Source organism: Cibotium barometz, chromosome 51 (assembly GCF_041138505.1).
Source record: "Cibotium barometz isolate CiBa-2024 chromosome 51, ASM4113850v1, whole genome shotgun sequence".
Classification (NCBI taxonomy): Eukaryota; Viridiplantae; Streptophyta; class Polypodiopsida; order Cyatheales; family Cibotiaceae; genus Cibotium; species Cibotium barometz.
In genome coordinates this window covers 13,336,094-13,350,572 of record NC_141096.1, presented here as the reverse complement: position 1 = coordinate 13,350,572, position 14,479 = coordinate 13,336,094, and the positions used below count along the sequence as shown (strand labels likewise).

The 14,479-nt window shown below is 43.3% G+C and overlaps 2 protein-coding genes across 2 annotated transcripts; both read right to left on the bottom strand.

Annotated features, from left to right (window-relative positions):
• Window positions 1-6,304: 6,304 nt before the first annotated feature.
• LOC147609347 (uncharacterized) lies at window positions 6,305-12,127 on the bottom strand. Its single transcript, XM_086787949.1, has 4 exons — window positions 12,084-12,127; window positions 11,934-12,001; window positions 11,830-11,880; window positions 6,305-6,495 (listed from the first exon to the last, which is right to left on the bottom strand). Exons 1-4 carry the CDS (start codon window positions 12,125-12,127, stop codon window positions 6,305-6,307), a joined length of 354 nt encoding a protein of 117 aa, XP_086644075.1.
• A 527-nt stretch (window positions 12,128-12,654) lies between these two features.
• LOC147609346 (uncharacterized) lies at window positions 12,655-13,984 on the bottom strand. Its single transcript, XM_086787409.1, has 2 exons — window positions 13,885-13,984; window positions 12,655-13,529 (listed from the first exon to the last, which is right to left on the bottom strand). Exons 1-2 carry the CDS (start codon window positions 13,899-13,901, stop codon window positions 12,887-12,889), a joined length of 660 nt encoding a protein of 219 aa, XP_086643535.1. The 5' UTR covers window positions 13,902-13,984; the 3' UTR covers window positions 12,655-12,886.
• Between the last annotated feature and the right edge of the window lie 495 nt (window positions 13,985-14,479).

Below are 14,479 nucleotides of genomic sequence, written 5' to 3'. Positions count from 1 at the left end.
AATTTTATGTGAATTTTGAGGGATCTTGTCAAGTTTTATAAAATTTCTAATTTTGAGACATTTTTTGCTAAATTCTGAGAAGAGTGTGTTTTCTTGTTTATCAACCTTTCATAGTAGGATTTTGGAATCCATTTTTATGAATTCAGGATCTCAAATTTTTTCAGTCGTTGAGACTCTAGAATTCAATTTTCATGCTAGTTTCAACTTGACTAGCTAGTCTTAACTTAATGTTTTGTTCAGTCTGGATTCTGGAATCCAAGTTCTGAATTGTTTCTTGAATGTTGGAATTAGGGTTGTAGGAAAGCACACAAAGCTTGGAGAAGAAGAAGTAAGAATGCACACAACACACCATGTATTAGATTGTGTCAATGTACAAAAGATAAGTTAGTCCTATAATGATGGGCGTATATACAAGCCGGGGAAAAAAACCTTCTGAAGAGGGAAAAAGTGCCCCGGCGGTCCTAAGTGTGTTCACACACATCACTGCCTATATATATCGCAACAAATCCCCCTTGGGAGTGATGGTGTGAACGAGAGCTGGCACTCATGTATAGGGAAGTGCCATGCCCGAAGTAGATCAGTCCACAAAGGGGAGCAAGCCCAAAGCTTTGCGGAAAGCTTCGAACTTCTCACGAGGAAGCGTCTTTGTGAAAAGATCGGCGAGGTTGTCCTGTGTTGGCACATAGGCCAAGCTAATCTCTCCTGCTGAGAGTCTCTCCCTAACATAGTGGTAATGCACCTCAATGTGCTTTGTGCGAGCATGAAAAAGTGGGTTTCTCGCAACTGCCAATGCGCTCTGACTATCAGTGTAGATAGAGGTGGTAGCCAACACCCAAGTCAGCCATAAGCCGTCTGAGCCACACACACTCAACCATAGCTGTGAAAGCTGCCCTGTACTCAGCTTCACAACTAGAAGTGGCCACAGTAGGTTGCTTCTTGCTCAACCAAGATATGCATGAGCTACCGAGCATGAAACAAAAACCACTTGTGGACACTCTTGTGTCATAGCAACCAGTCCAATCCGAGTCTGAAAAAGCATGTAAATCTGGCGGCAACGATCCCCCCTTGGGATAAAACAACCCAAGATATATGGTGCCACTCAAGTAGCGAAAGATGCGTTTAACTGCCTTCCAATGCTGAGACCCTGGGCTATGCATAAACCTGCTCACCTGTGAGATTGCAAACTGAATGTCCGGCCTCGTAATGCACACATAAATGAGGCAACCAACAACTATCGGAGTGTGACATCAAAGTGATCTCCAGCATCATGAAGACTCAACTTCAAACCTGTCTCCACATTAGAACCTCAATGGAGTCTTCTTGGGCCCTTTATTTGGCAGTTTAAGGGAGTCAAAACTTTTCTCTTAAGAAGAAACGTTTTCTAATTTGAAGCTTCCAAACGGCTACTTTATTCGAATTTGAATTTTGGGGGGAAAATGGAATTTAAAATCTAGCGAATAAAACCATATCATGTAACATATCTATGGAAAGCTCTTGATGCGTAGATCACGGATCTGTAATCTCCGCTCAAATCGGAGCTAGCTTGTATGTAGAAGTTATGGAGGTCCGAAAATTATAAAATTGCCCCCTCCCCTCCCCCCCTTTTTTTGGGGAAAAAAGTGCACCCTTTGACCACTCTTACACCTCTCTTAATCACCAATGGTTTTTGCTTACATGGCGGGCTCCTATTTGTTAAAAAGTTAAATATTTCCATAACCTCATGGTAAATTAAAGGGCCCAAAAAGACTCCATTGAGTTCCTAATGAATTGGAGTAGCAATAGGCTTGCAGTCTTCAAGGCCAAATCTCCGCAACAATGTCTCAATATATTTTGTCTGAAGTAATACCTCCATCACACTGCTTAAATTGTATCCCCAAATAATGATGCAAATGCCCCAAATCTGACATCTCAAAAGAGGCATTCAAATCAGCCTTAAAATCAGTAATATGACTCTCATTTGGTCCTGTGAGCAGCATGTCATCGACATAGAGAGCAATGATTAGATGCACATCATCCACACGTTTAGCATACAAAGTGCTTTCTGTTGGACTATTCTGAAAACCATGTGCAGTCAAATATGCATGTATCTTTTCATACCAAGCTCGTGGAGCTTGCTGTAAACCATATAAAGCCTTTTTCAACCTGCACACTTTGTTTTCCTGCCCTCTTTGAACAAAACCACAAGGCTGCGATACATACACCTCCTCATGCAAATCTCCATTCAAGAACGCAATCTTTATGTCCAATTGATGTACATTCCAACCATTATGAGCTGCCAATGCACAAATGCTACGAATGGTAGTCATACGACAAGTGGGAGCAAAGGTCTCATCAAAATCAATGCCCTTTTCTTGAGCATAACCCTTTGCAACAAGTCTAGCCTTATAGCGATCAACACTACCATCTGGCTTTCGTTTCAACTTAAAAACCCACTTACATCCAATGGCCTTCTTACCGATAGGAAATCACACAAAGACCATGGTACCATTCTTCATTATAGCATCATATTCACTTTGCATTGCAGCCAACCAATTTTTTGATTTTTGTGCCTCATCAAATGAAAGAGGTTCTTCCTCTTCACACATACTAGACACAGCCAAAGCATAACAATCTGATGCATAAGAGGCATGCTGAAAACCTGAACGAGTGTACGACTAGACATAGGTGCATCAATTTTACTATCACGCAAGGTTTGCACCAGCCATTTAGGCATACCTCTAGCCTGCTCATTTTTAGCCCTATCCTCATGAATTATATCCTATAAATCTGCATCAGAAATAGGCTGATCTATGATGTCGTTTGAAATATGCATAGGCTGAATATTTACCTCATTAGGACTTACATTTGAATTCCCACCTGTAAATAGAGGCAACAACGTATCAAATACATCCCGTGAGCCCATACTTGGCTCTTTGGTACATGATAACAAAGGCTGCACAGCATCTTCCACAAAAACAACGTCTCGACTAATCAAGATACGCTTTGACTGTGGATGATACAATCTGTAACCCTTGCTCTCACCACTGTAACCAACAAAAATGCATTTGACAGCCTTATCATCCAATTTTCTACGTTGTTGTACAGGCACTAAAGCATAGGCCAAGCAACCAAAGACGCGCAAGTGACCAATAGAAGGCTTCCTGCCATGCCAAGCTTCGTATGGAGTAACAGACTTCAAGGTCTTAGTGGGACACCTGTTGATTACATATGCAGCACACATGACAACCTCAAGCCAAAACGCATGTGGCAAAGCTTGGCTCTTGACCATACATCGTGCCATCTCCATAAGTGACCTGTTTTCCTCTCACCAACACCACTTTGCTGAGGGGTATACGGCACTGTACATTGGTGTTTTATCCCACGACTAGCCAGAAATGCATCAAACTCTTTAGACATGTACTCCTCCCCTCGATCAGAACGGAGGGTGCCCACAGTACAATTGGATACATTTTCAACCATAAGCATAAATTGTTTGAAGTACAAAAACACTTCGGACTTTGCCTTCAGTGGATATACCCATGCATGCCTTGAGTAATCATCAATGAAAGTCACGAAGTACAAGTGTTTACCAAATGACGGAGTTTGCATAGACCCACATACATCACTATGTACAAGTTGCAATTTGCGAGTGGCCCGCACAGAACTATCCTTTGGAAACGCAAAACGCTGCATTTTGCCCAAAATACAGCCTTCACAAACATATTTCAATGGTGCCTCAAGAGGGGGCAATGAAGCAACCATATCAAATTTCTCCAATCAAGATATTCTCAAAACACTCAAGAACACTAATTTCGACCTCTTACATGATCGAATTTGATCCCAAAAAACACATTTTCTAGTTTTTTCACCACTTGAACTAGATTAATCACCCCTTAATGATAAAAACTATTAGTCAATTTTAAGAGTTTTTTATTGTTTTGAGATTTTATTAAAAAGCATTAAGCTACCCTTAATACTCTGATGGATACAAGTCAAACAAAAAACACACAAATCAAACAAAAATTAATGATTCTAGCTCTATGTTTAACTCTAAAGAGAGCTAAAAAATATAAAATTATAAAGGATTGCATTCTTTGATGTGATGGATGCAAACTCTACCCAACACACTCTATGTGAACACTTAACATGCATTCTTTGATGTAATGGATGCAAACTCTACCTAACACACTCTATGTGAACACTTAACATGCACTAAAAACTATATTAAAACTAACAAAACAACACATTTAAGCCAAAAAAGTATCCTTTCAAAAATTAAAAAAAGAGAGTCATTTCTCACAAAATCACACACAAATCTCTATCAACACCACATTTTTTTCATGGAAAACCAGTAATTAAGACAATGGGCAATGGATATGTGTAGATTAGAGAGCAAATAGTGGAAAAAGTCAAGGCATGGGCTCTTGGAAGAGCGGCGCCAGAAATGTTGTGGCTCACCCAAACCCCCTTCAAAACTAACAAGAAGATTACCTGGTGAACCGCAACTGTTGTGGGGATCTTTCTATTGGCCGAGATCGTAACCCTTGAGGTCTCCAAGCCCCACAACTCCTTGAGAAGCAATTCCACCATGCCTCCCGCGAGCATTGTCACATCGTCGTGTTGCATTATGTGTAGTCGTCCCTCCTCTCACCTCACTTCTCTCACACACACACTCACTAGCATGGATTAGAGAGATATTAGCAAGAGGATTAGCAAGAGAAAGTTTCTATTGCACAATGGAAGAGTTCTTTGTATTCTGAGAGATATTCACTTATATACATGGCCATAAATGTTCACACTCAAAATGTGGCCGACTGGGCACCTTAGATTCATAAGAGGCCTAATGCTATTATAATGAGTACTATCATAATATATCCATGAAGTGCATCACTTGGGACTTCATCCTAACTTGCTACCACACGCTCTTGAAGTGCAAATCACCATAAGTATTCCATTAGACCATTACGAGCGCCCGTCGAAGTTGTAGATTTGGACACCATTGCTTCATATATTGAATGCATGACCATTTAGTGTATTTACCTTGACTCCTTAATGTACGATAATGGCAATAGCTTTATTAATCTTAGAACTGGGTTAACATGAGAAAATAATTGAAGTATATTCAGCTGAACAAAAGTCCTATTATAGACGCAAAGTAACCATTGTGGAATAATAAGTAGCATATAAGGTCTGTAATTCACAGTAAATCTCTTTCTGAAAGGATTTGAACCCATGAAGGTGGTGGGAGCACTCAAACCTCGTACCGCATAGACCAAGGCTAAATTATGTACTTTACATTTAATCTTCACAATAATCCCTATAAAACTCAGGAATCTAACAAAATATAACACCAAAACAATGAGCAAGAATAAGGAAACATAAAGACCATACCACCATACACAAGCTCGGAGTCCTAGTGGTACAATTGTTTTTTCTCAACTACTAAACTTTCATACACTTCTTAATGGGAAGGTGGCCATTTTAGCTTAGCATCTTACACGAGAATATTAGAATGTACACAACAATCCCATGAAAGTCACTGGTGAAAGATTAATGTAATTAGAATGTACCACAGTCCCATGAAAGTCACTGGTGAAAGATTTTAAGGGCGTTTATTGTAATTATTTTAAAAACAAATAATAATAAAAAGAGGATTTGAAAGGTAAAGGAGGGAATTTAAGGGTGACAAGAAGTAACTAAATGGAGACATGCAAAACAAAAAAATATATAAAAGTAAATAATCAAAGAAGTAAAAATAACAAAAGACATTAATGTGAGGTTTTTTTATTAGTAGTCAATATTCTTTAATCTTAGTAAATAATGTCATTCGTCTCAAATATCAATCCACCGAATTAGTTTTGTAAGGTTTCATCTTTGTTCTTCTTCTTTTTGAAAATTATATCTTGCAATTTCTAATATTTTTATCTTAAAATTTTTTTTTTGGCAAATGGAGGCTAGGAGTATAGGCTTCCAAGAACAGATAATCTAGTTGCGCGAAGATTGTTTTAATGCTTTGCTCAGGTGTGTAACGATTGTCATCACTATATTGGGTTAAAATGTTAGATGTATATTTATGCCAAGTTTGTTGCTTTATTCAAAGAAAAATAAGTGCAAGCTTTAGGAGATCCAACATGGATATATATGGCAAGCATGGTGTGTTCATTATAATAATAAGGTTAGCAAGTTGAGGATTATAAAGCTTATCGTTACTCACCTTCGAAGACGAGCCTTTGTTTTTATGCATGCAAGAATACTCTTGCCCATCAAGAACGAGTCAGTCCATTAGTCACTATTAAAGGTCTTAACACTCCCGAACAAAAAAAACTTAGCCACCCGAAAAAAAATCTCTCCTCGGAAATAGTTTCGAAAGCTCAAGCTCTGTTTCTTCCCCTGTTTCCCGCCCTTTCAATCTGCAGCGCAGGCTCTCTTTCTCTGCGGGCGGATGCCCTCCCAAGTGCATGGGCACTGAGCGGAGGAGCCCGTCCTTGATCAGACCACAGACCGTTTCAGCTTCACCTGCAAAAGTAAGTCCAATGCTCAGCAGTCACTTTAACTTAGCATCTCCCTCAACATCTCAGGTACCCCCCCCACCCAACCCGTGGAACCCCATCCCTGAAAAGTCGTGGAGTGGAGAGAATGTCATGGAAGCAGTAATGGACGAAAACTCAAGACTCATACAGGAATTAAAAGATGCAAAAGCTCAGCTCTTAAACATGAAGAACAAGGAAAAGAACAAAGAGGCGTCCAGACCGACATCAAAAGAACAGGCAGCAGCAGATACAGTCCCGCCGAAAGAGACAGTCAACCTCACCGACCGAGGTAACAATGCAGCCACCACAGTCCACGTAAACCTGCCAATAGACCAGGTAAGGAGCAGGGTAGAAGATTATTCAGAAAGGTGTCTGGTGGGACTCCTATTTGGGCCCAGACCTTCTAAGGAAGCCATGAGAGCCTGGATAAGAGAAAGTTGGTCCCCTCTTGGAATAGAGGTTACTCTTACTCAAGCCCTTCCCAAAGGCTACTACCTCTTTTTATTCAAAGACGCAAGCATGGCAATGAAAGTAATCAGTTCTGGCCAATGGATGTTCAGACATATACCCTTTTGTTTCATGAGGTGGTCAAAGGACTTCAACCCAGACGGGCCCAAGTCGACAGTGTATCCAGTTTGGGTCGAGCTCCCTAATCTCCCCATCCACTTAAACCCCTGGATCAAAGCTATTCTAGCCCCCTTAGGTCAAATTCTAGGAACCAAAGCCTTCTCGGATTACAACCCAGCATGGCACCCCCAAGTCTTAGTAGAACTTGACCTTGCCCTCCCCCTCCCAGACAAGATAGAAATAGGTTGTGGTGAGTTCTCTCATTCGCAGGCTATCCTTTACAAACACTTGCCTAATTCATGCTTTCATTGTGGTAAACAGGGACATCTCGTCAGAAACTGCCCTTTAAAAAACCCTCAGATAATCCTCCCCCAAGTAATTGAAAAAGACCCCCCCTCAACCCTAGCCAATCCAACTCAGATCTAGGCCCCCCTCAGTCTACCGGAGCCATAAAAGAACCTGAATTCGTTCAAGTCAATAGAAGGAAACCAGCCACCAAGCCCAAGCCCTCTCACCCTATTGCCAAACCTAACAGATACTCCGTTCTTGCAGCTGTACCAGATCCAGGGGAAGCTGAAGAAGAAAATGACACTGTTGAAAGTACCCCCATCAACAAGTTGAGGCTAGACAAGGAAATTGACAATCTGGATGCTGCTGACATGGACACAACTGTCATAACAGCCTCTGAAAAGAGCCTTATCCCACCATCTGGTAACCCTAACGACATGGATATTAGCAAAGAACTTAAGCGAGGCAGAGCACAATTGGGAGCCACCCCTCAGTCCACCGCGAAAGGAGGTTCCCACAAACCCCCAAACAAAAGATAATGAAAGCAGCAAGTTTCAACGTCAAAGGGCTTACTGACTCCAAGAAAGCACAGCTAGTAAAACAATGGATCAAAGCAAAAGGATATCTGGATTTCATAACCCTCGTGGAGATTAAAACGTCAGGGGAGGAACTGAAAAGAAGGCTTCACACCATTTCCACCGATCACTTTTGGGTTCACTCACTTCATCCGCATGGAGCCGGGGGACTGGCAATAGGCATTCATTATGACAGCATTCAGGAACTTAAAGACTTTCAAATAGACTCTAACAACCAGTGGATAGTGTGCCACATGAACAACTTCTCCGTTGTCAGTGTCTATGCCCACGGCCCTCAGAAGCTGAGAACCAGGACCTGGAATTCTATGCTAAGACTTAGAGCACCACTGCTGATAATGGGAGATTTCAATATGGTAGAAACCCTCAAAGATAGATTCAGATCCAAAGGGCTAGCCCTGGCGGGATCAGAGAAGCAAGCTTGGGAAAAGGTAAAACATAAATTCAACCTGCAGGATCTAGGTCAAGAAGGAAGTTTTTCATGGCAGAACTACTCCTCAGGCGAACTGGCCAGAAAAGCCAGGCTGGACAGAGCATACGCAAGTGGTGAACTCTTCTCCAAATTCAACAGATGCGAATGTGTTGTAGATACAACCACTTGCATCTCAGATCATTACCCTGTCATTACAACAATGGATAACCTGGAACACAGACACAAAGCGTGCTGGTTTCATACAGATCCAGCCCTATTCAAATTGCCACTAGTTCAAGAAGAAGTCAAAAGCATCTGGGATTCCTTCTTCACCAAAAACCTCCCTCCGGCCAAAGCTTGGAACCTTGCTGTCAAGTCAACTCAAAACCTTCTCAGGCAAGTCAGAAAAGAGGTTGCAGCCCATAGAGGCAGCAGACTCACAAAGCTCCAAGAACAACTGCAACAGCAAGAGGCTTCTGGCAACCCAGCCGATACCAACCTGATCAGAGCCAGGATCAAAAGTGAGGAAGAAATAGCTCTGCAACACACTAAACTATTTACCAGAGAATGGTGGACCGGAAAAGCAGACAGACCAAACCAAGAAATGTTTAAAACCCTCAAGGTCAAACAAAGACAAGAGCATATCCCCCTGCTAACAAACAAGGAAGGAATCCCGGCGGTTACCCAAGCAGAGAACAGAAAGCTGATTACTGAATACTACAGCAACATCTTCAAGGAAGAAGGACTTCCCTCCCCATCCAAGGCAGCGGCAATGGAAACAATAAAACAAGTCAGACCTTCAACTGTCCCAGCCAACATAGCTGCTACTCTAGAGAAAGAAATCACTCAGGAGGAAATCAAAGAGGTCATCTATTCCCTCCAACCTAACAAGAGCCCAGGTGAGGATGGTCTCCCAGCCGAGTTTTTTCAATCATTTTGTGAGGTGCTAACAGGCCCCATCCTCAAAGTTTGGCATGAATCTCTGAAATACGGAGCGCTGCCAACTCCAATTAATAATGGTCTCATCAAGCTGATTCATAAAAAAGGCCCCAAGGAGATCATGGGAAACTGGAGACCCCTCACTATGCTAAACAGTGTCTACAAAATTCTAGCAAAAGTTCTAGCCACTAGAATGAGCAAGCACATGAACCAATGGATCTCAAGGGAACAAAAAGGATTCATCAAAGGTCGGTACATCCTGGACTCTATAATCGCCCTATGGGAAGGATTCGAATATGCAGAGAAAACCAGCCAGGATTTCCTTTTCATCAAGATAGACTTTGAGAAAGCATACGACAGAATCCAGTGGGACTACATCCTCCAATCCTTAAGAGATATGGGGCTGGGACCACAGTTCACCCACATGGTCCAGACACTTTTTGGGAATGCCAAAGCCAAAGTTATCCTCAACGGAGAGCTGTCAGACCCCTTCCCTCTTGAAAAAAGCATCAGACAAGGGTGCCCTCTAGCTCCCCTACTCTATGCTATAGCTGCAGACGGACTCAATTGGCTGATAAAGGACAAGATAAACAAAGGGGAACTAGTGGGCATCAAACTTCCAAACGGGGAGCAAATGTGCACACAGATGTTCGCGGATGACACCAACAGCCTCATAGCAAACGAAGAGGAGAATATCAAGGTTCTGTGGAGCTGTCTCCAAACCTACTGTGAGGCTTCAGGATCCAAAGTCAACCACAGTAAAACAGGTATCAAAACTCTCATTGTACCCCCCCCCTCGTGGCTCATGGAAACAGGATGCCATAGCATCCAAGATGGGGAAATCTTCAGGCTTCTTGGAATTCCCATGGGATTCAGGGTGTCAATGAAGCAAAGATGGAAATGGGTAATGGAAAAAATAGAAAGTAAGCTGCTAAGATGGAAAAGGAAGCAACTTTCTCTAGCAGGTAGAATTATGGTCATCAACCACTTCATCATCCCTGCCACAATTTACTTCCTCAGCTGCTGGAGGCCTCCTGATGCTGATCTTAACGAATTCACTAAGCTATGCCGAAACTACCTGTGGGGAGGGGATCCATGGATCAAAAGCAGACCTAAAGTTAAGTGGGAGATATGCACGGTCCCCAAAAGCAAGGGAGGTCTGGGGATTCTGGACATCCAGCTGCTAGCAGACAGATTGGCTGCTAAATGGATAATCAGAGCTTTGGAAAACCCATCTGAAGATTGGGCTCAGCTTCTGGTCAAAGACCTCCCCAGATTTACTATTACCGGACACAATAAATGGGTAAATCTTCCCATGATCACCATAGTAGCATCAAAACATCCCATTACCCCCAAAGGGAGTCATCTTGTTACCTCAATCTGGAAAGCCTGGTTCAGAGCTAAAGGAGCACTTTCCATCAATCTCAATGACAGGAAATCAGAAGGGATAATAGCCGCGGACTCCTGCTGGTGGTCTTTTCTCCCTCTGCCCCAACTAGGACCAGAAGAAGAGAAAATGGCCCTCAATTTGCATAGGAAAGGACTTGCTACTTGGTCAGATATATTTAACCCCCTCACCGGTACTTGGCTCACAAGAGCAGAGTTGGTAGGTAAATACGACTGCAGAACCCCTGAACTAGATCTAGTACAAAGCAGAACATTCCAATGGAATACCCAGGATATCTGGAGAATCAGCAGTCCCCCCAAATTCAACGTCCTGGCCCTTCACTGGATTAAAAACAAACCCATCCTACCCATTCCTTTTCTTGAAAAGTCCCCCCCTATCCAGGTCACCCTGAACCGCAGATGGAACATAGCCTGGGACAGGAAAAGATGGTACAGTTGCCTCAAGGAGTTGTGGAGTCAGCACATAGAACCTAAGAAATCTTGCCTCGCATGGCTGATTGCTTATAGAGCCATCTGGACCTAGTGTAAGGCAGCCAAGTACAACATTGCCACAGATCAATGTTCTAGATGTGGCCTTCCTGAGGATGATTTACACATTTTTATTCACTGCAAGCACATCTCAGAGTCCTACAAAGAGCTGCAGGCAGTTATTCTAAGCTGGGGGAAAGAAGTAAACTGGAAGCACACAATTCTGGGAGAAAATATAGGATGTTCTACTTCTCTTTGGAATACAATAAGGTGCGAGTACATTTGGCATGCATGGCTGCAAAGGTTAGCTGTCACTTTTGATAACCCTGAAATTAAGGGCCCTCCCCTAGCTGAATGCTTGATCACAACATGCATCAGATTCTGGAACAACCAAACACAAGCCCTATTCAAGCTAGAGAAGAGGCTACTGATTAAATTACAAAAGAGGAAATCAGATTACACAATGATTCAACTTGAAAATATCAGAGACAAGATTCTTTTATTCCTCTCAAAAGACAGAGCTTTAATAGAAGCTATCAGAAGGATGAATTAAACCAACCCTCCCCTCACAGGAGAAGAGGGTATCACCAGACATGCAGACATTAATCATCCAAGAGAAGTCAAAAGGCAGCTAAGGCAAAGTGACCTGTCGGCAAATCGGGGTCACCGATGGCTGTCCGCCAGGATTCTAGAGAGGCTTACGCATATCTGCAAACCAGGTTAGATCACAACAGCATGACCCCGAAGTACCAGAGTCTTCGAAATCATAACCCCAAATCATCAAGGGATCGAAGCCAGCCTCAGCACCCCCTAGGTATCTGCAAAGAACGAAAATGATCAGAACGAATCATCTTATCCGGCAGCAACAGAGGAAAGGATACTGGTGATTCAAGAGAAAACTCCAGGGGTCCCTTAAGGGAGCTCAACAAAGGATCGGAACCCATCGGTCATAAAGGACGAGGATTCCACAAGACTTCCAGGGGTATTCCCCCTCCCGCCTCCAGGAGAGCCCACCATCAAGATAGAAGCAGCTCAGGTCGACCAGGGGACGCCTTCCTCCCTCAGGTTGGAGAAGTGATGGCCGAGTCAGAGACGAAGGACCAATCAGCAAGATGAAGAGCCCTTTCGAGCCTCAACCTTCGGCCAGTGTGAGAGAAGGAGCCGTCGGCGAGGCAAAGAAGGAAGGGAGGTTCAACAGTTCGAGCAGGCGGACGAAACCATCAGCCAAGGCCTAAGGTCGATCAAGGAAGAGGACTCGTCATGCAGACCAATCCTCTTCGCCCCTCCCACGCGGCGCACACGCCACCACGTGCTTGGTGTGCGCCAAGTGGTCGTTCCTTCATCGGATACCTGATTTTGTAAAATTTCCCTTTTCGCAGCATGCACGGCCACGTGCAGTGTCCACGCGGCACGTCTTTGTAATTTCGCCCCTCTCCTTCATAATTCAACAGCCTGATTTTGAAAAAAAAAAAAAAAAAACTTAGCCACCCATGCTAATAAATATACCACAAGGGTACTACTGCAAGGGATACCATTTACATAATCCTGTATCGTAAGTACTTACTTAGCTTAGATGCGGAGTCACACTAGAACAACTCGGAAAACACGATTATTGAGGCGACCTTCACAATTATTATTATTAGGATGTGATGATCACAATTATTTTTATCGATAGAGGAGCTGTTGTATGATATTTGGGCGAGCTAGACGGAAGCGGCGGCGGTGGGCATTTTAATGTCGATAGAGGAGTTGTTGCTGCGCCTCAGCAGGAAGGGGAGTGTATTCGAGCTGTCAGCAGAGAGTTTGAAGTATGTAGTTCCATCCTCCACATATGGGCTCAAGCCAAGGGAAGTCCTGAAGTTGAGGATGTTGTATGCTTCACAGCGTGCACCCCCAATCCGAGGGCAAGGTAGCGGCACGTTCCCAGCTGTAGAAAACTGGAAGAGACTGACTCCAGCACCTTCAAGCTCCACCAAGAACCATTCGCCTTCGCCTTCTTGTCTCCAGCCCAAAGCTCTCTGGGTTTCCACATTCGTGATCATGACGTCGTCGGACTGCGCTACCCAAAGCCGGTATTCTCTACTAAGGTGCGTGAACATATACCTAGCCCCAACATCCGCCAAGCGCACATAGTAGGTGGAATTGCTCTCGTCCCACTCCGGCGCCAGGCTTCCTCCTGAAATCGCCGTTAATTCATACACCTCCCGACCATAATACTGTGCTGGGCTCCAGCAAAGTGACCAGTATGGGTACACCAGTTGGCCCTGCGGAGGACAGTCAATAGCATCAGCCCCGACCGACATCAACACCGCCGCTGCCGCTACCACCACCACCACCACAATATTGCTGCACTCAACCAAAGGCTATATATTAGCTCCATGTCTTGATTAATAAATGTACGAAATAATCACAACAGGCACTTATTTGACGCAAACCAAATGACCAGGTAATTGGGAGAGAGAGAGGGGAGGGAGGGAAGGAGGCCCGGGGAGATTCGATGACGTTCTTGCTCATACGACCCTATATATATAGATATATAGAGAGAGAGAGAGAGAGAGAGAGAAAGAGAGAGAGAAAATATGCAGTCTCCTTTTTCTTCTACATTACCAGTAGGTAGCCTACCCATTACTGCTCGTGATAATATACAGACTAGTTGTCCTTCTCGCTCACTTGAGTCTTTCAAGAGAGAGAAGCTACCTACCTGCTGCGAAGAGCCATGGCTATTGAAATGTGAATGTGAGTATCACCAGTGAGTGTATGCCAAATGCAATGCAAAAGGGTTGCTTTGGCAAACCCTTTTATAGAATCCAGCCCTACCTATCTTTTTCACAAAAAGATTTGGCCTTTCAACATGTGATCTCGTGGAACTTGGCCTTTTGCCTTTCAACATGTGATCTCGTGGAACTTGGCCTTTTGCATAATCACGGGTCCGTGGAACTTGGCCTTTTGCATAATTGAAGGACGCCCTACACTATGATGTGTCATGTAAACCATAGTTATGTTATCAAGATTGTACAGCCAAGTCCTTCCCTTTTAACATATGATCTAAATAAAAATCAAAATTACGGCTCTTTTACTTTCAAGACCACCATCAATTGGAACTTGGTCCTTTGCATTAAAATCAAGATTGTACAATAGAGTCCTTCCCTTTTAACATGTGATCTTAACAAAAATCATGTAAGCCGAGTGGGCAATCATTGTCTCTCTGACAAGGAGCATTCCTCACTTTTACACTCTTCAACATAATTACACAGGTTTGCGTAATTCTTTGTAATTCTCCATAATACTCTAAGAGC